The 24,395-nt window shown below is 47.8% G+C and overlaps 8 protein-coding genes across 8 annotated transcripts; 4 read left to right on the top strand and 4 right to left on the bottom strand.

The window, feature by feature from the left end:
• Positions 1-2,447: 2,447 nt before the first annotated feature.
• LAJ45_11107 (uncharacterized protein) lies at positions 2,448-4,069 on the bottom strand (the record flags this gene model as incomplete). The annotated part of the gene is made up of 2 exons (XM_046120618.1): positions 2,448-3,638; positions 3,818-4,069. 2 exons carry the CDS (start codon positions 4,067-4,069, stop codon positions 2,448-2,450), a joined length of 1,443 nt encoding a protein of 480 aa, XP_045966205.1.
• Positions 4,070-6,617: 2,548 nt separating this feature from the next.
• Positions 6,618-7,166, top strand: LAJ45_11106 (uncharacterized protein; the record flags this gene model as incomplete). Its single annotated transcript, XM_046120617.1, has 2 exons — positions 6,618-6,748; positions 6,803-7,166. 2 exons carry the CDS (start codon positions 6,618-6,620, stop codon positions 7,164-7,166), a joined length of 495 nt encoding a protein of 164 aa, XP_045966204.1.
• A 1,199-nt stretch (positions 7,167-8,365) lies between these two features.
• LAJ45_11105 (uncharacterized protein) lies at positions 8,366-9,087 on the top strand (the record flags this gene model as incomplete). Its single annotated transcript, XM_046120616.1, has 5 exons — positions 8,366-8,429; positions 8,537-8,604; positions 8,688-8,762; positions 8,822-8,921; positions 8,978-9,087. 5 exons carry the CDS (start codon positions 8,366-8,368, stop codon positions 9,085-9,087), a joined length of 417 nt encoding a protein of 138 aa, XP_045966203.1.
• Positions 9,088-9,456: 369 nt separating this feature from the next.
• LAJ45_11104 (uncharacterized protein) lies at positions 9,457-12,378 on the bottom strand (the record flags this gene model as incomplete). Its single annotated transcript, XM_046120615.1, has 15 exons — positions 9,457-9,469; positions 9,522-9,670; positions 9,752-9,863; positions 9,922-10,111; positions 10,170-10,251; positions 10,318-10,376; positions 10,441-10,653; positions 10,721-10,770; positions 10,844-10,970; positions 11,031-11,178; positions 11,234-11,445; positions 11,503-11,573; positions 11,628-11,692; positions 11,750-11,793; positions 11,883-12,378. 15 exons carry the CDS (start codon positions 12,376-12,378, stop codon positions 9,457-9,459), a joined length of 2,031 nt encoding a protein of 676 aa, XP_045966202.1.
• Positions 12,379-14,504: 2,126 nt separating this feature from the next.
• On the top strand, positions 14,505-14,940 carry LAJ45_11103 (uncharacterized protein; the record flags this gene model as incomplete). Its single annotated transcript, XM_046120614.1, has 3 exons — positions 14,505-14,554; positions 14,611-14,847; positions 14,919-14,940. The coding sequence occupies 3 exons, from the start codon at positions 14,505-14,507 to the stop codon at positions 14,938-14,940; spliced, it is 309 nt and encodes a 102-aa protein (XP_045966201.1).
• Positions 14,941-15,357: 417 nt separating this feature from the next.
• Positions 15,358-18,526, top strand: LAJ45_11102 (uncharacterized protein; the record flags this gene model as incomplete). Its single annotated transcript, XM_046120613.1, has 12 exons — positions 15,358-15,910; positions 15,959-16,011; positions 16,071-16,438; positions 16,494-16,549; positions 16,614-16,810; positions 16,860-16,897; positions 16,956-17,334; positions 17,396-17,471; positions 17,525-17,589; positions 17,645-17,861; positions 17,939-18,053; positions 18,112-18,526. 12 exons carry the CDS (start codon positions 15,358-15,360, stop codon positions 18,524-18,526), a joined length of 2,532 nt encoding a protein of 843 aa, XP_045966200.1.
• A 350-nt stretch (positions 18,527-18,876) lies between these two features.
• Positions 18,877-19,950, bottom strand: LAJ45_11101 (uncharacterized protein; the record flags this gene model as incomplete). Its single annotated transcript, XM_046120612.1, has 3 exons — positions 18,877-19,469; positions 19,542-19,723; positions 19,781-19,950. 3 exons carry the CDS (start codon positions 19,948-19,950, stop codon positions 18,877-18,879), a joined length of 945 nt encoding a protein of 314 aa, XP_045966199.1.
• Positions 19,951-21,730: 1,780 nt separating this feature from the next.
• LAJ45_11100 (uncharacterized protein) lies at positions 21,731-23,624 on the bottom strand (the record flags this gene model as incomplete). The annotated part of the gene is made up of 8 exons (XM_046120611.1): positions 21,731-21,944; positions 22,004-22,456; positions 22,529-22,625; positions 22,682-22,685; positions 22,747-22,800; positions 22,876-23,142; positions 23,214-23,408; positions 23,469-23,624. The coding sequence occupies 8 exons, from the start codon at positions 23,622-23,624 to the stop codon at positions 21,731-21,733; spliced, it is 1,440 nt and encodes a 479-aa protein (XP_045966198.1).
• Between the last annotated feature and the right edge of the window lie 771 nt (positions 23,625-24,395).

Below are 24,395 nucleotides of genomic sequence, written 5' to 3'. Positions count from 1 at the left end.
TGCCATGACTGCGAGGCGTCGGCAGTTGAGGGGGGTGAGGCCTTTACCGGCTGAGGCAAAGCCTCTTATAATGGCGAAGGAGGCTTGCGCCGAGGCACATCTTTTAGAGAAGTGATTAAATGTGTTGAGGTTGTCGGTGAGTTGTAGGCCCAGCCAGCGGATTTCTCTTTTGGGGTTGAGCGGGGTCCGGTTGAGTGTGATGGGGAGCGGGGAAGGCTCACTTCTGTCAGCGCTGGTGCGCCAGTGGATGAGGTCTGTTTTGGGGAGGGAGAAGTGGATGTTGCGTGGGGTGCCTGCGTCTGTTGCCCTTAGGAAGGCATTTTCTAGCAGGGTGATGTTCTGTTGGTAGGATGTGGAGGCGACTGTGAAAGCGAAGTCATCGACGTATGAGATGGTGATGCCGGGGGTCGGGTCTATGTGTAGTGGTGCTACATATATGCAGAATAGTAGCGGTGAGATAGGGGAGCCCTGAGGCACTCCCACGGCTACAGGCAGGGAGGCTCGTGGGCCGCCTGGGAAGAGGAGGGTGCATTTGCGGTCTGAAAGGAACGAGAGGACCCATTGGACCATATACGGAGGAGTATTTTTGCTGCGGAGGGTATCTGCAAGGACGGAGGGGATGACGTGATCGAAGCCCCCTTTGACGTCTAGGAAGAGGGATGAGACCTTCAGGCCCCCACGTTGGAGGAGCCTGACTTCGTGTAGGAGAGTGGTTGCGGCGTCTGCTGTAGACAGTCCTTTGATTGACCCGCATTGGTGGGGGTGTATGAGGAGGGATGAGGAGGCGAAAGCATGGAGGCGGTATGTTACTATCCGTTCGAGTATTTTTGAGACCGTCTCGAGGAGGACTATGATCCGATAGGCGGCGGGGGAGTTGTAGTCTGGCTTGTTGGGCTTGGGGAGGATGACCCCGAGGGCGCTCTTAAGCGCTACCGGGTGATATCCGCTTCTGAGGAGGGGGGTGAGGAGTTGGGGGATGAGAGATGGGTTTCCTTGGTGGATTCTTTTCCAGGCCACGGGGGGGAAAGTGTCCGGGCCTGGTGCTGAGTTGTTTGAGGAGGCGGTTAGTGCTTTGGCTACTTCGATGGCTGTCACTTCTGGGGTGTCAGGGAAGAAGCCGGGTTGTGGTGCCGGGGTGGGGTTTGGTTGGGGGGGGAAGAAGTGGGATATGAGGGCTTGGTTGACCTCATCTGGGGAGGAGGCGTTTGGGAATTTGGGGAGTTTAGTTTCCTTGTTCCGGGTCGTGGATTTTCTGAGGGCCCAAACCTGTTGTGAGTCGGCCTGGGCTATGAAGTCGTTCCAGTGCCTCTTCTTGGCTTCTTGGATGGCCGAGAAGTATGCATTGCGGGCGGCTTTGTATTCGAAGGGGGGTGATAGCCCCTTTCTGTATGCTCTGGCGACGGAGTTGAAGATCCGTCGGAGTGTTGAAAGGTGAGGGGACCACCATGCCTTTGACCATGAGGACGGCCTTTTAGTTGGGGTGGCAGCGAGGACAGGTTCGGTGATGGCAGCTAGAGCACTTCCAAACCAGTGGTCGATGGGGTATGAGATCGGGGGGAGGGAGGTTTTGCGGAGAGTTTCTTGGATGGCCGGCCAGGGGGCCTTTTTCCAATCGGGGGTGTGTGTGGGGGGGGAGGTCATGCTGGGGGAGAGGGTGAATCGTAGTTTGATTGGGGTGTGGTCGGATCCTGCATTAGGGAGTTTATTGGACCATGAGTGAAAGAGGTTGAGGGCGGGGGGGTTTGCGAAGGCTAGGTCGATGACCCCATGTCTTTGGAGTGGGTTGGGGGAGATTCTGGTGATCCTGCCGGGGATGTTGAGGAGAGAGTAGCCATTGGTCGCGGCAGTGGAGAAGTAGGGGGAGGAGAGTGTCTCCTCTCTTCTATTTATGGTGCGTTGGGGGTCGGTGCGGATGTTGTGTATATTGAGGTCTCCGCAGATAATGGAGGGGTTTCTGGTGTTGCGGAATAACGTCTCTGGAAGGATTGATCTTCTGCTAGGTGAGATGTGTCGGTTATAGGCATTCACTATTTCAAGTTGTGCTGGGAGGGAGGGGGTGTCGGAATTTCTCCAGTAGATGGCCAAGCCGAAGACGTCGCCTCTATCGAAGTTGATGGGGAAGTAGGAAGTATGTTGAAGGAAGTCAAGGTGTATATAGAAGGCGACAGACACGGGTTCGTCTTCTGTTGTTGGTGGGAATACGCATTCGTATCCTGGTGCGTTGAGAGGGTGGTTGAGGATGGTGAAAGGTTCTTGTACTGCGACGATTTGGGGGGGGCGTTGCTTAGAGAAGGAAGAGAAGAGAGAGAGAAAGACTGCGTTGCTCTTTGCGCAGTTTAGTTGGATGATTGTAAAGAGATTGCTGGAAGGATCTCCGCTGGATATGTCTGATCGATGGGTGGTTGAAGGGGGGGGGGAAGAGGGGAGGGAGGAGGATCGTGCCGGCATTACTGCGTCATGGTCAAGTCCTCTTCCGCAGATCCTTCTTGTTGGGGTGCGGGTACTGATGCGGACTGAGGGGTGGTGGGTTGTGGCAGGGTAGCCGGTAGGGGGTTGCCTGTGGTGTTCTGGGGGGTAGGGGCGGAGCCCTGGGGGGCAGGCGCTGTAGTAGCGGAATGGGTGCGGGAGCGTCTTGCGGGGCATTCTCTAAAGGAGGCGATATGATTGCCGGCGCAGTTGATGCATTTGGCTTTCCAAGTGGCGCAGCACTCGATGACGGGTTTGAGGTGGCCTTCGTTAGGGCAGGCATGGTTGGGGCAGCGGTGGTCTTTGCGGAGGTGGTTGCCTGCGCAGAGCGGGCATGTGGGTGAGGATGATTGGCATCCTTCTGTTGCGTGTCCTAGGCGGGCGCACTTGCGGCAGAGGGTATTGGGGGAAGCTGGCCATAGTTTATTACACCGGCGGGAGCGTCCGAATAGGCGAATTTGGTCTCCGATCTTGTCAGTATCCTCGGCGGGGACGGAGATGACGATTGTGGTGGTAGTTTTCCCGATTCTATTTTCGGGTTTGGTGAGGTATCTGGCTTTGGCGACTGAGGCTCCGGTGGTGAGGGCGATAGCTTCAGCAAGGTGGGGGGTGAAGAGCGACTCTGGGACGTCTAGGGCGAAGATGGGGACGTTATGGATGGCATAGTCGACGTTGGTTGGTGCGAGTTGGAATTCGTTGAGCGGGTTCTCGGATGCGTTGCAGGCGAGGTTCAGAACGGCGAGGAGTCCGGGAAAGTAGGGGGCGATGTCTTTGGCGGGGGTGGAGGGGGAGGCGGTGCAGGTGACGGTGCCATTGCGGTTGACCTGGACTTGGAGGGCGGTGTGAGGGTGGGTGAGGCCTGCATTGGCTAGGACTCTTCCGAGATCGGAGGGGAGTCTTGCCTCGAGTTGTTGGTGGTTCGGGAAGGGGGCGGGGTTAGACCTGGTTGCGAAGAACCGGCGTTGTGCGGCGGGGAGGTTCGCTGCTGGTTGGGGTACTGCAGGTCTGCGAGGGCCTGCGTTCCGGGTAGCGGAGGGGGGGACGGCTGGGCGGGGGTTGTCGTGGTGTTGTTTGAGTTTCTCGGCATAGGTGAGGAGGCGTCTATTGCCGTTTTGGTCGATGGTTTCGATAGGATCATTTAGGTAGAGTTCTACTTCTTCGGTCTGGTTGGCCTGAGGGGGGGGGATAGTCATGGCGGAGCGAGGAGGCTGGCGGGGTTGGTGGGCGGGTTGTCTTTGGGGGGAGGGGCGGGCCTGAGGGCCTGGGGCTGGGGGTGGTGGGGAGGGTGGTTGTTGATGCGTGCGTTAAGGAGGGTGACATCGGCGGTATGTCTCGCGGCTAGGGTGTGGACCTCGGTGGTAAGTTTCTCGACTTGGGTTGAGAGGCCGAGGAGGAGGCTGATGATGGCCTTGGCCGGGTTCATGGAGGAGTCTTGGGTGCTGAAGGTGGAGGTGATATGCTGCAGGAGGTCGTCCAAAGCCGGGGATTTTTCCTCTATGCCCATTTTGTTGAAGAGTTTGTGCTTGTCCGCTTGGTGGAGCAGGGGGGCGGCGAATGCTGGAAGGGGGAGGCCTGCCGGAAGGGGGGCGGGGTTGGTGCTCATGGCTGCAGGGGGGTATTTTGGGCTGTGAAGCCTGATAGTTAAAGACTTTTCTGCCTGTGTAACGTGGTTGCAACGTAAAATTTGGAGGAGATTTCAAAAACTCGGTACAATAGCGGGAAGAAAGGTGTGTTTCCAACCCATGTTTCCTGCATACATGTATGTACCTACTCTAGTACTTACTGCATGCAGGTTCGAAAAGTAACTACAGTTCGAGCCTGACAAGGGCCAGGATACATAAGTTGAACTTTAGAATCGCCCCCATTTTATTCACTTCTTTTCTTCTTCGAACAGCAGTCTCGTCGCGCAACCTCTTGTCGTTTCGCTGCATACTAATTAACCGGTACTGTAGTCTCACTGGACTCCTCCGCAGTGGATGACGATCAGGCTCGATTTTGCTTTTTTTGTGATCGATGCAAGGTATCTATCCTCTTCACACGGCTTATTTACCAACGCTTTAACGGCTGTAGATGAGTGGTTCTCTGCAGCCATGGAACATACCATATATCGCCTATCCTGTAGCTAGTCGTCTTAACTGAATTGCACAACACCAATCTTTCCAGCAGAGTTGACCATGATGGACAATATTTATACTCGTTCACAGCGCTCGTAGGCTCTGCTCAACCATCGTGTTGGAATCGAACCTCAAGCTACAACTACTATTCCGTGTCGTGTAAATGGCAATTCATCAGAACTATGCCAGCCCTAGCCCTCGTAAACCTATTTCGGATGGAGAATTAGAGCCGCTTGTGCTAGTTGAATGTCCGCGGCCGTGGCTACATGGTAATCTTATTGCAAAGTATGTATTTTCAACCTGAAGGAATTCGAAGTTATGCTTAGGGATATACTGCATGTACTTACCACCACTGCTCGCAGCTGGTCACACAAATGCTCAAAGCCATGTACTGTGAACCCCTCCGGCAGAAATATCTATAAAAAGCAGATTGAATGCGCTTTTCCCGAATGTAAAGCGACCTTTAAGAAAGCAAGACAGTTCGACCGCCACTACCGCACAGTACATATCCGTGCGACAGACCAGAAGCTTGACTGTACCATTGAGGGATGTCGTCGTACTGGCGAGGAAGGTTTTAGTCGGAAAGATAACCTCATTCAGCACCTGAGGAGTGTCCACGGCGAAAAAATCCCAAAGAATCCGATGAGATTCAATATCCGGGGTGGTTTTGGACCAATATATATGCGGGAAATATCTGGATATGATGGAGCGCTAGCTGGTTAGTGAGAGCTATTAAACTACTGTGTTTGCGCATAGCTAGGACTTTAAATATTATTCATGGGAATATATGCCTCCTGTACCTCTATTGATGTTACGATTCTTAGTCATAGTACCTCCTGAAACTTTTTCATAATGTTTTGACACCTCTTGTCTTAGGGGGAGAAGATTTACTTCGTTTTTCGATTTTTGTGCCCTAACTTTTTTAAAAATTTCTACACCCTTTTCAATTGTTCGTTGAGGCTCGCCCGCCTTCCGCTTCAGTGTAGACTGGTCTTTCGCACTGAAGTTAATTGATTGATTTGTATTAATTACATATATATAAGGATTTTTATATATTGCTTACTGTTTTTAGTTTCTATATATCGTGTCATTCTCTGGTACTTGTGATTATAGGACAAACATTGAAAAGACTCATGACATTATCCCGGTGACAAAGTAAACTTGTTTTGTTCTCATGGAAATCTGGCCAACAGATCTGGATAGTGGAGGTTTGTCTGCGTGTACCGGGTTGTATATACATATATATATTTGGGCTAGTACCTACGCCGCGCTTACATGTAGTACGTCGAGCGTAAATAGTACCTACATGTAGGTACATACACCGTGTAATAATCATGGCTGGATACTAAGAATGGAAATGGGCCGATTCGGTCCGGGCCCGGCCTGACCCGTCCAGAGTCCCAAAAGCTGAGGCCTCTAGCTTTGCCAGGCCCCAAAATTATGAGGCCCGGAGCACCAAAGAAGGCCGAACGCGAGGCCCATTCCTTCCTTACTGGATCGATGTATTGGACGGCCAAAGGAAGACGCTGCAGTGCACATGGTACAGGTTACCTCAATAGGTATTATATATAAAGATTCGAGCCTTATGCACTAATTTCTTTCGACCCTGAGGCGTCTCACCGCCAGCAGCTGGGTGACGAGAGAGTACTCTATAAAGTCAGACTCACCTCCCCACCTCTCTCCTCGCAAACCTCTGCTCGTTCTGTCCTCCATTTTTACACCCAACCTTTTGATTCGTCGGCCCCTCACACACATACACTCCCAGTTAACCACATACAGACACACACATGTCACATACCTGCATTCCGGAAACTAGTGCTGCAGCTGCGGGGTAATGCTTTTTTTTTTAGGGTGCTGACGATCAGGCTCTATTATTATGTATGGTGTACAAACTGTTTTGAGCGAGCTTTGCAAAATGCAGCTGCGCAGTGTGGCCCAAGCATCTATCAACCTCAGAAGCCTCCCTGTTTCATCCCGTGGCCAGCCAATGAAACCACGGGAGATGGACTCCAGAATTACCATGGCCAGCTATCAACAATGCCGGCGTACATCAATCCCGCAACTCTACCAATATCACTGCCGCAACCAAATGCACCCTCTGAGGTAAACGATCGTGGTTATCATCCACTCCGCAAATGTGCCTTAAATGCCTGCGGTGGGAGGTTTCGGTATGGGTCTATGCCTTGCTTAAAGACTAGATACTCTACTAACAATTAGTCAAGACTTTGGCCGCATCAGTGCATGCCAGATGCGAGTCGTCGTCAATGCGGAGCTGCTTGCACGACTGAAATCAATAGCGAAAAATGCTTGAAGATTTTTAAAGATCCCAGGGAGTTCAGGAGACACTTTAACTCCGTTCACATCGGCAAGACGAACCGGACGAAATTCAACTGCACCGAGCCAGACTGTAAGCGTGTCGGAGATAACGGATTCGCACGCAAGGACAATCTCACCCAACATTTGCGGAACTCCCATGGCGTTGAGATCCCAAAACAACAGGTCCGAATGAACGGTAGGAATCAGGATGGAACCCCCGTCGTCCAAACTACTCGGATCGAGGAAGTCGAAGGCATGGACGAAGAATAGAATACTTTTGTTATCGATAGCCATGAGGGCGGGTGCGGGTGATTAGTTTTTTCTCGTTTCGCTATTTTGATTTATGTTTCATTGATGTCTTTATCGTATTATTTACGTTCTTTTAATCCTTTCTTTCTTCTCTTGATCAATTGTCTGCCTGGAATATTTATGTTTTTCTTCTGCTTTTCATATCCTTACTCGATCTACATCGCTTCTTCTTTGTAGTACTTTCACGCTCTTTGGATGGGAAATGTATCGTGGGGTTGTGGGGAGTTAGGTAGTCGTGTCCTGTCAATCATTTAAAATCTTTCCTAATAATCATTACCACTCTCGTTGCGTGACACGTGAGGTTTGGTTCAGCCGAACTAAAACCCTTCTGGTTATCTTAGTAGGTGGGGGTATCGAGCCGCCGTTGCCATGGCAACTCAGATATTTGAAAACACTTTACACACAGCTACAGATGAAGAATGTGTTCGAATTTCTGCGCTCCCAATTTTATGCGGATGTTGTACCGGAGGTGCTCCCCGCAGAGGCTGAGAAGTAAGTGCTATTAGCATGCCACGTCCACATTACGTACTCTACAGTGTGACACGGACACGAGTATGTAGGTTGTCCAGTGAGCGTATACAGACCTGGAATTAGAAAAGCACAAGAGCACAAGGACATATGGCGCGAGAAGGCATAGGGGTGTGTTAACTTTAGAGGAACTTTTTTGTATGGGAATTAGAGAAAATTCCACCGTTAGGCTAGGCGCTAGTACCATTAATGGGAGTAGATCTCCCAATTTCTGTGGGCTGATTGGCTGCAAATTTAAACGCCATAGCTTCTCGAGCCATACTCCTGGCCGAAAAACCTACATACCAATTCCACGCGAGACAGAGGGTTTATTAGAAAACATATGCTTTGTTTTTCTTTGAAAGCTAGAAGTTTCCGAGTAGGGATCGAACTTTGAGGCTGTAGGTACTCTACTCTACGGTATTGTATGCATATGGTGCATGCATGGTCACCACCGACTGGTACATGCCGTTACATCTCCACTGGACACGGGCCGGGTAATCCCTGTCCCCCGAGACCTCGGCTGTCCACTAGGTAGCACCGACAGCGCCGCCTCAGGCTCGAATATATCGAACACACCCGACCGACACCCAATCCCCGGGCCCAGCCAGCATCATCGATAATTGATTCACCCACTCCCAAGAAGATTCACAATGCGAACATTCCACCGCCTCCTCGCTTCACATGGCATCCCAAACAAGGTGAAATCTACTTTAGGTAACTCCATCAATCGATCAGGCTGGAGCTGGCTCTTATATGCAAGGCTACAGCATTTGAATCACGGGGTGCTGTGCAGTGCTAATCGGAGGCCAACAAGCGGATAGCTCTTCTCCCACCAATCCCGCTGTACCGGCGGCTGTTTAGGGCGCATAGGAATAAATTGGGCCCTATGGTATGATTTGGTTATATCTGCGAATGAATGGGTAGATGGGGGAAGGTGGTGGGTGGTTGGTTAATCAGTTGTGGTGGTGGCAGGAACGGTTCTTCGGGGATGAGTATATCAAGGCCGAGTTCAGGCGCCATAGGGATATTGACAACCCGCTGCAGATCGTAAGTGCTATGGTGCCTAGAGGTTTTTGGGACTTGGTTTAATACTGATAGCGGTGCAGGTGGGCTTCCTGAAGGAGTGGCAGCTATATGCGCAGAAAATCGAAGGCGATACATGGCGGGATGAGAAGCTGGATGAGGAGAAGTTGAATAAAATGAGCGGTAGGTTCAATGTTGCTTTATAATTTGTTATTACTGAATACTGACCGTTGCTTTAGATCAGCAGGTCGGACAGCTCTACGAATTAATGAAAGCCATCAAAAATCCTCATGGCGATGGTGAACACGGAGAGGGAGAAGGGGGAAATGCTCCCCCGGAGAAGATATAGTGAAAGATATCGATGACTTTGTATTATACTCTACTAAAAAACCTATAATCGCTTCCTTCCTCTACTTTAATTCCAGCAGTGGGCAAACTTACAAGCACATCTTACTACAATCTACTTTTTCTGCAAGATCTCTATCGATGTGAAAAAGTTGACAATGAATTCAGACCACAAATCCCCCGGCCCTGAGTTGTCGTCTCTCACTTCCTGGCGATCTCGAAAATCTTCATGAAATATCACTCGCGAGAGAAAAGCAGGTTCCATAGAATTAATGTTCTAGGCAGACAATCTATATTCTTACTCAATTTTAAACTAATTAAAAACCATCATGCATCAAGATATATCGTTGATTTCCTTTTTGACGGTTGTCCGTTAAACGACCATCCTGCGTCAATGTCAGCACTCGGTCTCTACGCTTTCAGGATGAGATGTCTTACCATCTACCCATCCAAGTGGAGGTGATGTTCTTGGCTTCATCAACCAATCCCATCTCGAGCATCAATTGCACCGTTCCTCTTACCGCAGATTCTAGAGCAGAGGAAATCCAGGCGTGTGTATAGGCAGTGTGTTCTCCAATGAATATGACCTAAGTCACAAACATCAGTGAATAATCATTCCTTGAAAAGTCGCACTTTCTCATATCTAGGACAAGATTACGGCTACTCACATTATTCTCGGTCTCAAAATAACTCGGAATGTACAACTCATGTTGTCCGACGCCCGGCGCTGCCCAACTAGCGGCAGCATTCTCATCCAGCAACCAACACTGGCGATCAAACCTGGGGTTCATGGTCAGCAAACAACGTATGGAAATGGGCCAGGACGCGAAAATCTTACTTCCCGGTGTACTGCTCATCGACTATTGGCCCATGGATTTCGGCGATAGCATTGAGAACGTACTGCACATGGTCCGCCTCGGGAATGGCGCCGGCTCGGAAGGCAAAGTCAGACGAGGTATAACTGGCGAGCATCACGCCGGGGCCGGTACGGTTAAGCTGGTAGGAAGGGTAGCAGATGGTGCCAATTCCTAGTGGGGTTGTTAGAATGTTTGGCAGGAAACATACGGAGAGAGCGAATTAGCTTACCATAGATGTCGGTCGAGGTACAGCCGCCAAGAATGGGCTGTTCTAGGTGCTCCCAGAAGCGGGTGCTGAATTGGAGAGATACCTGTGATTGCATATTAGCCTCCCATCGCCGAGAATGTCTTGGGGGGGGGGGGGTTGGCTTAAATACCTTGCATGCACTGGCGTACTCCAATTTATCGATGGCCCTCGACAATACACTCGAGAACTCTACATGCAGTCGCCAGTTAGTCATTCACACTTCTTGTTCTTCTACTACAGGCTGTCGACTCACTGGGAAGCCTCCAACTCCGGACCTGCGTAAACGGCACCGCAACGAACGCATAATCAAACTCCTCCTCCTGGAATACCTTCTCCGTGAGATTATCTCGCCACGAGAACTTGATCTTGTTTGTGTCGGCTAAATACTCGGCTTTCTCGATGCGCTGGTGGAGCTTGACTCTGTCGCCGAGGAAAGGACGGAATGCGAGTGGGAGCCTTTCAAGTCCTGTGGAGTGTATGTATTAGTCACACAACCCGGCAGAGAATGATACAAGTGGCCTTAATTTAATTACCTTTATCAATAGTTCTCCAGGTCGTTGCCGAAAAATAGAAGGTCTCGAATCTACAACCCCCGCACGTCAGCTACAACCAGTACCAGCTGACAACAACCCATATGTCGCCAACGGAAAACTTACAACGCCCCCCAAAACGAGGCTTGTCCCGCACCATCAAGTGTGTCAAGTGCCAAATCGGTGATATTGAGCTCGGCACCCAAAAGATATCTGATGAACCCGTACTCGGACCAACTGTCCCATCCCTCGTCTATCCTGCAATCAGCCTGGAATACTCAGGGTTAGGGTTACACTAGATGGTGGGATTTACTGATGAATTGTTTGTGCGCGCGATACATATTGTTTGACAACAGAGCGAGCCTTTCCGGCGAGAGAAAGATTTCTCGGATTGAGTCATCGACCTGTTCGAGTCCAGGAGGGAGGACAGTCGTGATGTTCATAGCAGCAATCTCGCCCACCTATCATCGTTAGCACATCACGCCCCCCATATAGAGACTGACTATGAATATTTACAGTAGGGACACTTCCGTCCGCATTCCTAACGCCGCCGTTGTATGAAGGTGCATTCAGCGAGCTCTGGATCCATGGAATGAAGTCGACGGAAAGATCGTCCCCGGGAGTGGCGCCGTTGAGCTTGTTGATGGTTTCAGCGAGCTGGAAGACAATCTGATGGTCTTTGATTTGGAGGGTTTCGTTGGTGGAGGGGTATTTGATTGATTCGGGAACTGTCTGGAGTTAGTATTCTTTAGAAGGTAGCTTCAGTGGATGCCAAGAGAGCTTACAGCGCATGGGTCCCATCTCTTGGTACTGGTAGTCGGAAGGTTCGCCTTCGAGGTAGATCGTACGGATACGGCTGCGTGAGTTAGCTGGGTGTGGTTTTTCCGGAATCGGAGAGTGGTTTACGTACCCGCCAACACGGTGGGAGGACTCGATGATCTCGAAATTATGGAAGCCATGTGATTCGAGGATGAGCTGTGGAATAATGCCTGTTAGCCATTTAGAAGCTATCGATGAAAGTAAAATACTTACAGAGCTCATCAACCCGGCCATTCCACCACCTATAATACCGATCCCTACGTCCCACGTATCAATATCAGTATATAACCCCCCCCCCCCCCCCCGCGTATGATATACCCAGGAAACGGAGGTAATTAAAGCATACGTTTTCCCTTGGCAAGTTCCACATCAACCTGGCTAACGTTTTTCCCCTTGAGGTAGGCCACTCCATCAAACCATGGCCCGCTCGCATCAATCCCACTTGCGTTATTCATCTTGATGCTCTCCAGGTCTCTCCTCCTCCTCTTTCTCTTCCGTAGGCTCAGATCCACGACCTCACTCCGGCATACCTCATGACCGCTTGCCTCATCCCACGCGATCAAGCACCCACCCTCGGGCGAGTCCTCAGGAAGACGCCATACAAGTCTCGAGGACTTGAGCGCATGCACGCTACTTGCGACGGTGTGATGTGCAGATACAGGGTCGGAGTCGGCGCACGGGCTGTAGGTTATCGTGAGAGGGTTTGGATGGGGCGTAGTCACAGTGAGGTGGATATTGGAGAGGCCAGTGTCGACTGGGGCTAAGATATCCAAGCTGATTGAGCCAGCGAGGGCCCCACTCAGGAGCGAGAGAAGGAGCACTTGGGGGCGACGGAATGTCATTTTCACCTGGAGGTTGCAGTGCGTCTATGCTGCCTACTAGCATGTGTGGATGGAGGACATGAGGGAGTTCTTATATGTAGTGGGAGCTGGATTTGGGAGCTGGATGGTACGATATGGAGAGCCAGCGCTGACATGCACCGGGCCTTATTGTTGCACCGCGTTAGGGCATACACTACGCAAGCACCTTCCTGGAAAGAGAGGTTAGGCGGCTCGTGGGGAGTGCATCATTGAGAGGGCAGGGCTCGGGAGTGAGGCCGTAATACCTGGGATATGTTGCGCTTAGGGTGCACGGTTGGGGGGGGGGGGGGGATGGGATGCTGGGTGATTCTTTGTACTTTGAAATGTGTGATATACATGTAGTTTAATTGCTTCATGCCATGCCAATTAACTAGATGCGTGCATATACAATGATCATCTAGAAAACTCTGAGTAACAATGCTCGTACCGAAATCAAATAGGGACACAATTCAGCTTATTTCTGGGGGGGGGGGGGTGGTTGTACCTGTATAATTCATGCACGTAGCACAAGGTCCGTTTCTATGTATGTAATCGAAGACGACAAGGCATATTCTTTGCCAAGAGCGTTCCCTATCCGTATCGATTAGCAGATATCCGGGGTATTGATTACGCCCTTCAGACTTGATCGACCGCCTATCTAAGCCCTTGCAAGCACGGAAACTCCCCGATACTCGGCTTGATTGGTAAAACCTAACTAGGCGGGCGAATCATGTTACCTCTTAGATTTATTAATATATGTGTATGACTGTATTCCACCAATCGACCTCGAGCCCAAGGCATTGTGTGCGTAGAGTGTTTAGTAGCCTTAGAGCATGTACATGTAGTGACGCGTCTAGAGAAGAAACGAATATGTAGAGTACTATAGAGTGGGCCGAAAAGTATTGTGGAGCATGATATAGCTAGCTATAGGTACATGTATAGTTCGGTAGCTATGTACTAGCGGGTAGGGGTAAGTCTGTTGACAGTGAGAACTGTTGCAACCACGGCCACTGTCAACAGACTTACCCCTACCCGCTAGTACATATATTCAACACATGTAGGTAGAGCTGGTACGTACGTATACGTATAAGGGGATTGAGGGTGATGTCAGAATACTGAATACGAGGGACCTACATGGTAGAGTAGGTCGGTACTCTACTGATCTACATGTATGTACCTAGAGTACTCTTTGTGCCCGGGTTGGGCTGTGAGTTTGCAGTTGAGCCTCTGCCGCTTCAGCCCCGGGTTTGCCTGTTCCCCACTCCACCTCTCGACGCCATCCATGTAGGGAGAATCCGTGCTTCTAGAAGCACGTAACCACCCGTTTTATCTTCTACTCTACTATTCTCTAGCGTACGATACGATATCAAGAGATTCAGGTGGGTATCTACATGTCATGTAGGTAATTGACAGGTATCTATTACATATATACATGTATCTGGTACACAGCCAGGGAGGGTGGTTGCCTTTTGACAGTTTGATCGTATCGAGAAGGTGGAAAGTGCCGGAGTAATGTTGGGCCACCACGGCCTTATGCTACGACGGATAAATACGGGGCCCGGATTCGCTTAATTAAATCGTGTAAGCCGAATTCGTGGATGGTAAAGATGTACCGGGTGTTGAGGGTAAGTGATCAGAATCTGATAAGTGAATGTTGCGGTGAATACGTGTATTTGTCATCAGATTCTAATCACTTTTCGCTACACACTAGTACATATACCCCTACATACAGTAAGTTCTTACATAAGTGGGAGGTTTTATTACATGTATGTATTTACAAGTAACCTCGAGGTCTGAGGAACCGGTATGAGCTGGCCTGGATTACATGTATGGTGTAGCCATCAGATTCCCGTAGGTGCACGCATACACACAATTAAAGCTAGCTGACAACAAAGATTATCTGTGAGGTCGAGGGGAAAAGTGAATTAGATTGAGGAGGTGGGAGTTAATGAGGATGCGTATACCTATGTATGCTACCGGTCAGAGTCTCTATGTCAAGTACATTCTAGCGAGCAGCTGTACCGGGGTCAACCATAAATACCGAGAATCTGATAAGATAAACACACCTATTTCACAGCATGATTCCCTTATCAGATTCTTCGCATTTACTCTCAACGCCCGGTACGTACATGTCGGCCATCAAGTATGTGCTAGCTACGTTCTATGGTGATATGAAATTGTATTAAATTTCGAAGGAAAAAACCTACTTGGAGGTTGAGAGCTAACCGACTAAAGTCTCCCTGCATGCAGTCAACTGTGGTCCGAATTGCTGGCACAACGACCCGCACGTGCATTTCATCGGTCTCGGCGCTCAACGTCCATTCCTCCAGTTAATTGTTTCATAGGTGCCAACGTCGACGCCATGTGGCACATTTTGAGTAACAGCGTGCAAGATCTTCAGAACGATTTCCAGGAACCAAAATTTGAACTTGCCTGCATGAGGGAAAAACGCTTTTTGCACCACTCAGTGAGGTCGGTACTTGAGGTGCACTACACCTCCTACAAAGTCAATTGGGCAATTGCTGATCTAAGCTAAGTTCTAGACTATCTAAACTACCCACATAATTGGCCCTGTTCTCCACTTTGGAGTACTCTACACCTGCGCCGCTGGACTGCAGTCGTCCTCTTTGATAGCGAGTGTGTGTTCGAGCATGCAAGTTGGAAACCCAGTGTAGGCATTTGTTGAATGGGTTGGATGCCTTTAAACATTGCGCCACAGAAATGCTCCATTTTGCATCTTCTCAAGCGCGCCATAGCGCCTGGATAAACCAAAGCCATACATTTCGATATTTGCGTCAAACATAGATCTAGAGTGCATAATGCACGACAGCTATGCGTCGGCGCACATGCCCCGCTTTGAATGATTTGTCTTGCGAGTCAATGGTCACAGAGCACTCCCTTATAAACGGTGTTAAGAAGGCTCAATTCCCCAAGGCTCAAACTATAAACTACAAATTTTTTTATCAAGAATTATTCCGGATCATGACTACTACCAGCAGACCCAGTAGTATCAGCTCCACGAAGAGGTCTCGGTTCAGCTTCTCCGGGCTCACAGGTTCAAAATCATCCAAACGAGATTCTCTATTCCGCCGTACCCCCTCAAATACCGATAATGGCCTTAGCCCTCTTGACTCACGAAGTTACCTTGGCGGTGAGGGCTATTCGGAGGTTAGTGCTGGTAGCTCAGCTTCACAAATACGAACAATGAGTAGGGTGATTGTAAAGAAGTTCGATAAGATGTCAACTTCTACGCGCTCCGTGATCTCGTTCGGGGGAAGTAGTGGGGTAAATAAGGTGGGGGATAAGAATGAGGAAGAGGGGCCTGATAGGCTAAGTTCTAGAGGACGAAGTCTAGAGATGATACTCGATGCTGGGATGGATGTATCGAAGAAGTTGCGGATATTCTTTGAAAATAATAACGACGTTCTGAAAGGCGATTCGAGGGTCGGAAATCTGAAGATGCAAAACGAACGGATCCTGGAAGGAGACTGGGGGATGACTACGGAGATTGCCGTGTGTGGGGATAACGGAGCTGGTAATAATATCTTTGAACGGGTGGAAGATGAGTTCTAATATTGTGTAGGAAAGAGCTCTTTAATTAACGCATTACTGGATGTCGAATGTATCACTCCTATCGTAAGTTAAAGTACATCTATCGCTGGCGCATGAGCTATAGCTGAAATTGCTGCAAACAGAGTAACAGTAACTCCTGCACGGCGACGCCAATCGAATTCCGCGCTCGAGACCGGTCCCAAAAGATGACTTCCAGATATACAGTAACCAGCAACCTTCTGACGCAGGCTGAATGGTTGCCTTTTGCGACACGGCTTCTTGGAGACATTCAGGAGGACCCGGCAGATATGAGATGCATCACTGCCAGGGGAATTCTCAAATCGCTATTCAACCTATCAGAAGAGTCAAAAGTGGTTTTGGAAGATATTCAAGCTATACCGGCATTCTTTAGAGATTTGGCGGAGAAATTCGTCACGCAGGATATCTCGGAGGTAAACAAACATATACAGAGACTTAATTCTGAGTGTTGGGCCGTGTTGAAGAAAATAACGTAAGTTTTCCTGATATCGGATTATTTGTCCGGAATACTTATAAAACTTCGATAGAATTTATATGGATTCACCGGTTTTGAATACTGGTGTTGTGCTTGTTGATTTACCTGGTACGGAAACCGGGTTTTAACGTATATATCCCCAGCGAAGTAACTGTGTGCTAATTAAATGTAGGTCTTGGTAAAATCAACCCGATGAAGCTAGCTACAGTCAATGAATATCTCAAATCATGCGAAAGTATTCTGATCGTGTCGGATATTTCACGGGTCGGAATGGATGATTTATTGATGGACCCCATCTTTGAACCTATTGCTCCCAGAGCGCAGTTGGAACCACCGTCGAAGTTTGCATTTATTCTCACTCAAATCGATGTCAGTTTATTCCTCACATTATAAAATTATATTCTAACAGTAATTGTAGAATATACCCCGTGTTGCCAGTGATCCAAAATGGGATAAGTACTGCTCCCGTGCTCTGATACAGGAAAAGAAGAAAAACTCAACTAATTCCGCCTAGAAAACGTGAAATTCTTTTCCGCGTTGCAGCTACCCGTGACATGATTCACAAATCTCCTAAATCTCGTCTCAATACCTCCACAGTGATATTCACCTCCAGTCTCGAGTACCAGTGGCACCATCGCCGCCTTCTCCAACCCAAAATGTCTTCATGTATCTCACCCGAAGAATCTGGTATACCAGCTCTGAGAAGGTTTATACAAGAAAAAGGATTACAGAGGAGAGAGGCGGTGGTAAAGAGTCTGGTCCAGGGGAATATGACAACCTTTATGAACTCGGTGCAGAATTGGTGCAATGAGGAGGAGACAATTTCGTCGACACCAGAGGAGGAAGTAATGGCACCAGAGGAGTTGCAAATGTGTTTTGAGGGCATGCAAAAGGTATGTTTTTATTTGAGAAGCGACAAATAAACGTACGGCAGTTAATATGAGGAAAACCTAGAGCATTCATGATTCTATAATTACGGGAGTCTCAAATCCATTGAGAGCCCTAGTTGGATCTTTTGAGCAGGACATTAGTACGGCAGCCTGGCACATATCCACACTGAATACTCCCACTAATAAACTACAGAAAATGAGAATGTCCTGAGGACCAATGCAAATGAAGCCCAGGGAATTGTCAATAGATGGATAAGTGTGAGATATCCTAACTTCCATATTTTGAAGCAATTTTAATGATCCGATTCGACAGGCCTGCGATCACTGGTCCTCATTGGACAAGGCCTGCCGCCAGAATGGTTCCTTTATAGATAAGAGCTCTAGGAAAAATATCGATTGGAGTAAATCAATTGCGGATCTATTAGTACATAGTGTCAATGAACACTGGGAATCGACTTTCAACCAGGCAGATGCAGCAATGTCATCTATGTTTGTGAGCGTTTCCGATACGGTGTTAAAGATGATATCTGGTGAGTATCATGATTGGAAAGATTATAAAAGGAAGTTCCTGTCATGTGCACCGCTGACTTTATATCTGATGCCACAGAGGCAGTCAACCAAACCACCGACCCTGACAAGGTCGCCAATGAATTGCCACCCATAGCAGTTCGTATCTATAACATAATCCACACCCAAAAGAACCTGTGGCAGTCAAACTTAAGGTGGGCTCAAATTTGCCGCTTTCTAGCTCCATGATCCTAATATGGTCAATATAACTAGAAACACAAACAACATCGTCACCGGAAACCAAGATATTCTCCATCCAAAGCTTTGCTCCTTTTATATCTCTATGCGTGAAATCAATGGAGCCAGAATGCTTGTTCGGCGTAAAGAATATTCATCAGAGACACTACCTGAACTAGTTTTCTCTCACTACGAGGAAGTCTGCAACAGCGTTTTCAAAGAGCTTCAGAAGCTTGTTAAGGAGTTGGAGGAGAGATTAATTAGCGCATTGGATGAGCTCCTGGACGATGTGAGATCAAACTATTTTCACCGAGAACGTATGGAAGTAAAGCCTAAGGTATATGTGGATTTGAAGCCGGTGAAAGGGCAATTAATGGATCTCTGCAAGTTAATGAAGCAGTTGGAGTTTCAGGCCATGAGGCCAAGGTTAATTGTGGAGACTGATTCGTAGAAGGAGATTTTAGGATTTAGGACTTGTAAAATAATGTAAATAATGTTTTTGAATATTATGGCTTTTCTCACTATGAGTAAAAAATATTCGACTAGCTGGACCTAGCTTCGGTGCTGGCATAGGTGGTATATTTGTTGTATGGTTCGTCGGGCGTTGTATAATTGGCTGGACATATGTTGTTACTACTTTAAGGAATTCGGGGTCAATGATGCATACTACTGGTGTCAAGTATAATGGGAATCAATGGCGGACGGTAAAGTAGATCATATCGACACCCTTCATTTCTATTGATAATAAATATAGTTAAAAAAAAAAAGATACGAATAAAAAGAGCTCATCCAGGAGAACAATTAGTTCCCCCCGAACCACCCACGACGACGGTGTACACCCCCGTGCCTAACACCCTTCGAAACAGCTTTAGTCGCCGCCGCAACATTTGCACTGGTGCCAGTGGTGGAAGTAGCGTTGTGTCCGTCAATCCAGATATCAGTCTGCGCACCCTCAAAATATCCATATCCTGTGTTGTAAGTAGGCGCATAGTGTCCCGGCTCAAACATGTTGTTACCCTCTAAGTTCATCCAGTACATTGGTGACTTTGCGCCCTGCACACACTTGCTCTTGTCGCCTTCGCAGTTGACAGGAGCCACGGGTTTACCCAGAGGAGTAGTATTGGTGGCATTGGTGACATGACAGACGAAGGGGACCATATACATCTGGTCGGTCCCGCCGATAGATTTGTGGATCCAGAACCAGGAGCACATGCAGCGGTCATTGGGACATACAGGGAGGTCAGGAACATGGAAAGTCTCGAGCTGGCGGGCGGGGCTGTCGTGGACGACGGAGAAGACGACGAAGTCGCTGGGGAGGACGGATTCTGCGTCGCTTTTGTAGGCGATTGCGAGGGCGCTGCCGGCAACGTCGGCGCGGCTGGGGGCATGCATGTCTGGAGTTTTAGCCTGTTAGTGTTTGTGCTTCCTGGGACGGTGGAAGAAGCAGAGAAGAGGGGTGTACTTACTTCCCCAGCCGTTCTGGTTGAGCCATGGGTCAGGTGCCATTCGAGGGTTTGCATCTTTGAAGCCGCGCCCAAGGGTTGTGAATGCCTTGTTGGAGGATATCTCAACATCTACGGATCCGTTTGCAGGGAGGGCAAAACTCTCGTTGTCCGCAGGTGGGTTATCGAGGTTTCCATGCCACCACCTTGGTATCATTAGCGTCGCTCTAGCTTGCAGGTTATAAACATGGCGGGGTTTATACCATTGTTCGAAAGTGTAACCTTGAAGAGGTTGACTAGCATTATCACTATTGATGTTGGTCGGATCGAGACCGTACATGGAGGGCATCCAGACCGAGAGATGGGCATTGGACATCAACGCCTGTGAGAGGACTAAAGGGAGGAACGTTGAAAGATTCTTGACGAGAACCATTTTGACTGATATCAAAAAATGAAAAATAAAGAATGGAGAAGCAAAAGTGAATGTAAATGAGTGAGTAAATAACAAAAACGAATGGACCTGCCCTGGGTTGAATGAAGTTATCGACTAGCGGGAGGAATGAATGAATGGGTTAATAAATAAGAACCGGAGGGCCGGTAAGGTCGTCTTTTATGTACTATATCAAACAAAGCTTTGACCATGAGGAATTATGGATTTATGTTTCGAGGGGTTCTAAGCTAGTCTACCCATGGGGCTTGTAGGGTGTGGTGGTTTTTTCGTGTTGGGTGATCTCTAATCGATATCCGGTAGGTGATGATTAGTTATCTATCAGGATTACATGTAGTCCCTGGAAGTTTAATCAACGTATAAGAGTAATAAACATGATACATAAAAACATCAAGGTGTAGCTAGAGCGGAAGGACGTATAAGGGAGGTGTATAACCATTGGGTAGAATAATCGTTAACTTGGATTGTTGATATGTACAGTACGTACTTTGTTCCTGGAAGAGAGCTCGAGCCGCAAACCCATCCATACCTCAGACTCATCGCATAAACTCAAGGCCTCTTTTTCTTTCACGGTGTGATAATTCACTTGTCCGTACGTCCTGGAGGAATTAGCGGGTTCGAATATTCCTCACCGGCAATGATATCGCTGGAGAAACTTATTTCTGCATCTATTGTATACAATACGCATCTACCGGTCAACCTGTGCCAGTGATAAGTAATGAATCTTGCTGTTACACCCTCTGCATGAAGAACCTCATATATACCTCCATCGTGCGCATTCACCCTCACCCACTAGTCTCGTTCCTGTTATCATAAGCCCGTCCAGCGCCAGATTCGTCTCCCCAGGGTGTGAAAGATCCTTTAGTTTAAAAAGTGCGGGGCGGACTTCTCAAAGCGTTAGATTGATGTTACCAATGGCCGGGGAAACCCAATCTATTAAGGTAGTTGGATCTGGAGTACTACATGTACTGCCTACTGAGTTGCCATCCAATGAAATCCCTGTATGGTTGTAAGAAGCTAGACCAGTTTTGACGCTTCGTGCCAAGAGCTCACCACTCAGCCTCCGGACCTTTCGGAACTGTTTGTTTAGTGATACTTATTATTATATATATTATATATGAGTACGTGTATTTCATGATTCTCTGTGCCATGTGGAATAAACTTATTCGGCCAGAACACACGGAACTACCCTTCGTAAGACAAAAGTATCTAATAATTGCTTTCTTGCAGCAGACTTGCCCACTACTCAATATCATGTGCTACCCATACCTTGGCCATGCAATTGCAAGTGCTCAATTGATCAAGGTTTACGTTGTAACAGCGGGGAAAATTAAAGTAACAAGCGATAGACAAGTTACAGGGTCTAGAGGATGTATAGCTCGGTCATTACTTGCTGAAGCCCTGAAGAAGATTCAAATCCGCTCTGATGTTTCATGAACCATGATCTGTGTAACAGAGGTGAATTCTAGTACTACTAGTGTCAATCGATATATACCCCTTTCACGTGTTGTGAGCAACCTACAGATTTAAGCAAAATAGTCTTTGTTTTCAATAAATGATGATATCTAACGTCCATGCCCACTTCTAGGCATTTGTTGAATTGAATCACATCTTAAAATTCTGTTCCATATTTTATATGATTGAATAGTTTTTCAAACAAAACACATCTGATACGATCACCTTCAGGGACATTCCGCGAGCCCATTTGAATGCGTCTCAAACGATTCATAGACCCCCGATACTTGCGAGGACCTAACTAGAACCATTATTCCTCGGGATCTCTTGGCCCTTGCTTTTCTAAAACCTCTAAATAGTGGTCATCATCTTCGATATCAAATTCTAACGGCAAAGTGATTGGTGTCAATGGTATCCCTTTCTTCTCCAGCTGTGCAAGCCGCATTGCCGTTGGCTCTTTCGTTTTGTTAACGCTATAAATAAAAAGACGATGACAACTCGATGTCACATGGAGATCCCAATTCCTATACAGATCTTACGTCAATAATATTTTCAGGAGAGATGAATGCGGGGATGTCATTACCATGCTGAGCGGACATATGTTGGTTGAGTGTTCAGTGAATTATCCCAGCATCTGCACACAAACTCCAGCCAACCTTCTGCATCTACCGGCAAATCGATAGACCAGAGTCTCCACGCGTGATAATACTTTTTACTCAAATTCTCCCATGGTACTTCATACCATACAGAACCTCCGTCGCCTGAGACTTCCACTCTCTGGGGCCACCGCCCTCCACCGCTGTAAGCCCAACCTTTGACTGTAATCTTCCCATCGTGCACAATGACATCTTTATCAGTTGGGGTCATCATGGCGCTAGATACGGGCATGTCTTGGATTGAAAAGCCAGAGCTATAAGTCGTATTATGTTTGCCAATTTGTTGATTGTAGTAGAGATATTCTTTGCGCTGGACAACGTTCTTGCTGGGTTCCGAGAGAGCGTTGATTTTGGTGAGCCATTTGCAGGATCTTGCTCCACTATTTCCACTGATATTAGAGTCAAAGAAAACAAAATAATCGCGATAATAGAGAACAGAGGGATAAGCATACATATAACCAAAGGCGACGGTTCTTAAGGGGAACCCATGAATCTTAGGTAACGGTTTATCGTTCATCTCCCATGCTAGGAGAACCTCGTTCATTTTGACTTTTCTCCACGGGACCGAAACGCCATAGTTGGAGACGTGGCCTTTTTTGAAATACGTGTCTGCACCAATAAACTCTAGATGTTTTGCTTCTGGCTTTAGCCCGCCACAGTATTTGATTACCTTCTTCAAGCTTACGCCGGTCCATTTTGCTGTTCCAATCGCGCCCTCTGCCCACTATAGCACCCGCACTATCAGTTTACTATCACAGTCGCTAACTATATGTTTATGTATTCCTGTAGGGCTTCTTACAGGAGCATTTATAAGCTCGTCACCTTCTCCTGGGTATAATGCAATCTGCTCCAATCTTCTAGTCCCCGAACACTGTATGGTGACGATATTACTCTGTCTCGGAAACAGCTCTTCGTTTTTAAGCTCAGCGAGAGTTATCCGTTTAGGCTCGTTAACAAGTCCCCCGACGTCAAAAAAGTAGGCCGCCTCATCAATCTCTGGGACTCCGCCATGGTTTCGTACGAAATGGAGTTCGTTGGGTGTAACTGCTGATTCGATCAAACGATCCTTTAAGGCACGAATTATTGACCCTTCTTTAGCACATGGGAATCTTGTCAGAGTTGACAGTATTGACTTACTCTTGGGGGCTCCCCATTATAGGGAAACTGCAGAACATGCGTCATATCCTCTGCCTTCTCCTGCTTGACAATATTCCAGCTTTCCTCCGGCATCTTCTCCATAGTTGAACCAAGAGCTGCATGATATTGTTTCCAACGAACACCCTCCAAAATCGGATTTGTTTTTGGCAATGGAACCAGTTGAAACTCAGGTGGCTATTTCGAAAGACAATAGGGTTAATATCGATATATAATCGAAGGGATGATTGGACCTACTGGAGCAAAATTATGCGTTTGCAAGACTTTTGCAGCTTGCTCCCGCTTCTCTGGATAGTCTTCCCACTCAATATATCCATGCCAGCCTTCCCTTTCCTCGGGAAAGAATGGGACAGTCGTCTCATCAGTTCGTGTCGAAACCCTTAGAGTAGCCATTGTAACTAGTAATCCGGGGTTGGTCGCAGCAGACCTTGATGGCCCTACCGCTCTTTAAAAACAACTCCCGTCGTATTTTCTCCTCGGGCCATGCACAGGGCAACTCCAGCGGCTACCATATCCGATGATGAGGTTGTCATGATGACGACAATTAAGGTGCTATAGGTATACTACTATCAAACTTCAATCGTCAGTAAGTCCAGTCGGTAAATAGTGACACAACTGGAACAATTTTCAACGAGTTTAATCTTGTTACCAAAGCTCATCTCATCTCAGATACAAGCGATAACTTGGTTGAAGATAAGCCATGGCCATGTACGATAAGAAAATAGCAGACTTAACAGCTAGTAGTGTACTAATGGCTGAGTCTTGGCAGCATCCTGGTTCACAACATTTACTAGGATGCTGCCAAGCGGATGGCTCACTGCCACGGATCAGTCAGGTTTGCTTTTTGGGGGGTATAAATGGGTATAATACGGTTCCACTTTGTTCAGTCTTGGCGCATTTTACATACAAAAATACACAATTTCAACCTCTGATAACTTTCCAACCTAGACAAATATCAAAATTCTGCTAAAATAGAACTAAAATTCATCACTTGAACTAGAGTTCTATTTTACCGCTTTTCTTTTACCATTTTTCGTTGCAAAGTTATCAGCCATTGACATTTCGTCGCGATCCGATCCGACAGCTTTAAGCGTAGGCGCACCATACATTACATGCATTCAAGTAATTCACAGAGCCACCCCTTACCTCATCGCAAAGACATAG

Source organism: Morchella importuna (assembly GCF_003444635.1).
Source record: "Morchella importuna strain M04M26 chromosome Unknown Morimp01GS056, whole genome shotgun sequence".
Lineage (NCBI taxonomy): Eukaryota > Fungi > Ascomycota > Pezizomycetes > Pezizales > Morchellaceae > Morchella > Morchella importuna.
This window is presented reverse-complemented; position numbering and strand designations above follow the sequence as displayed.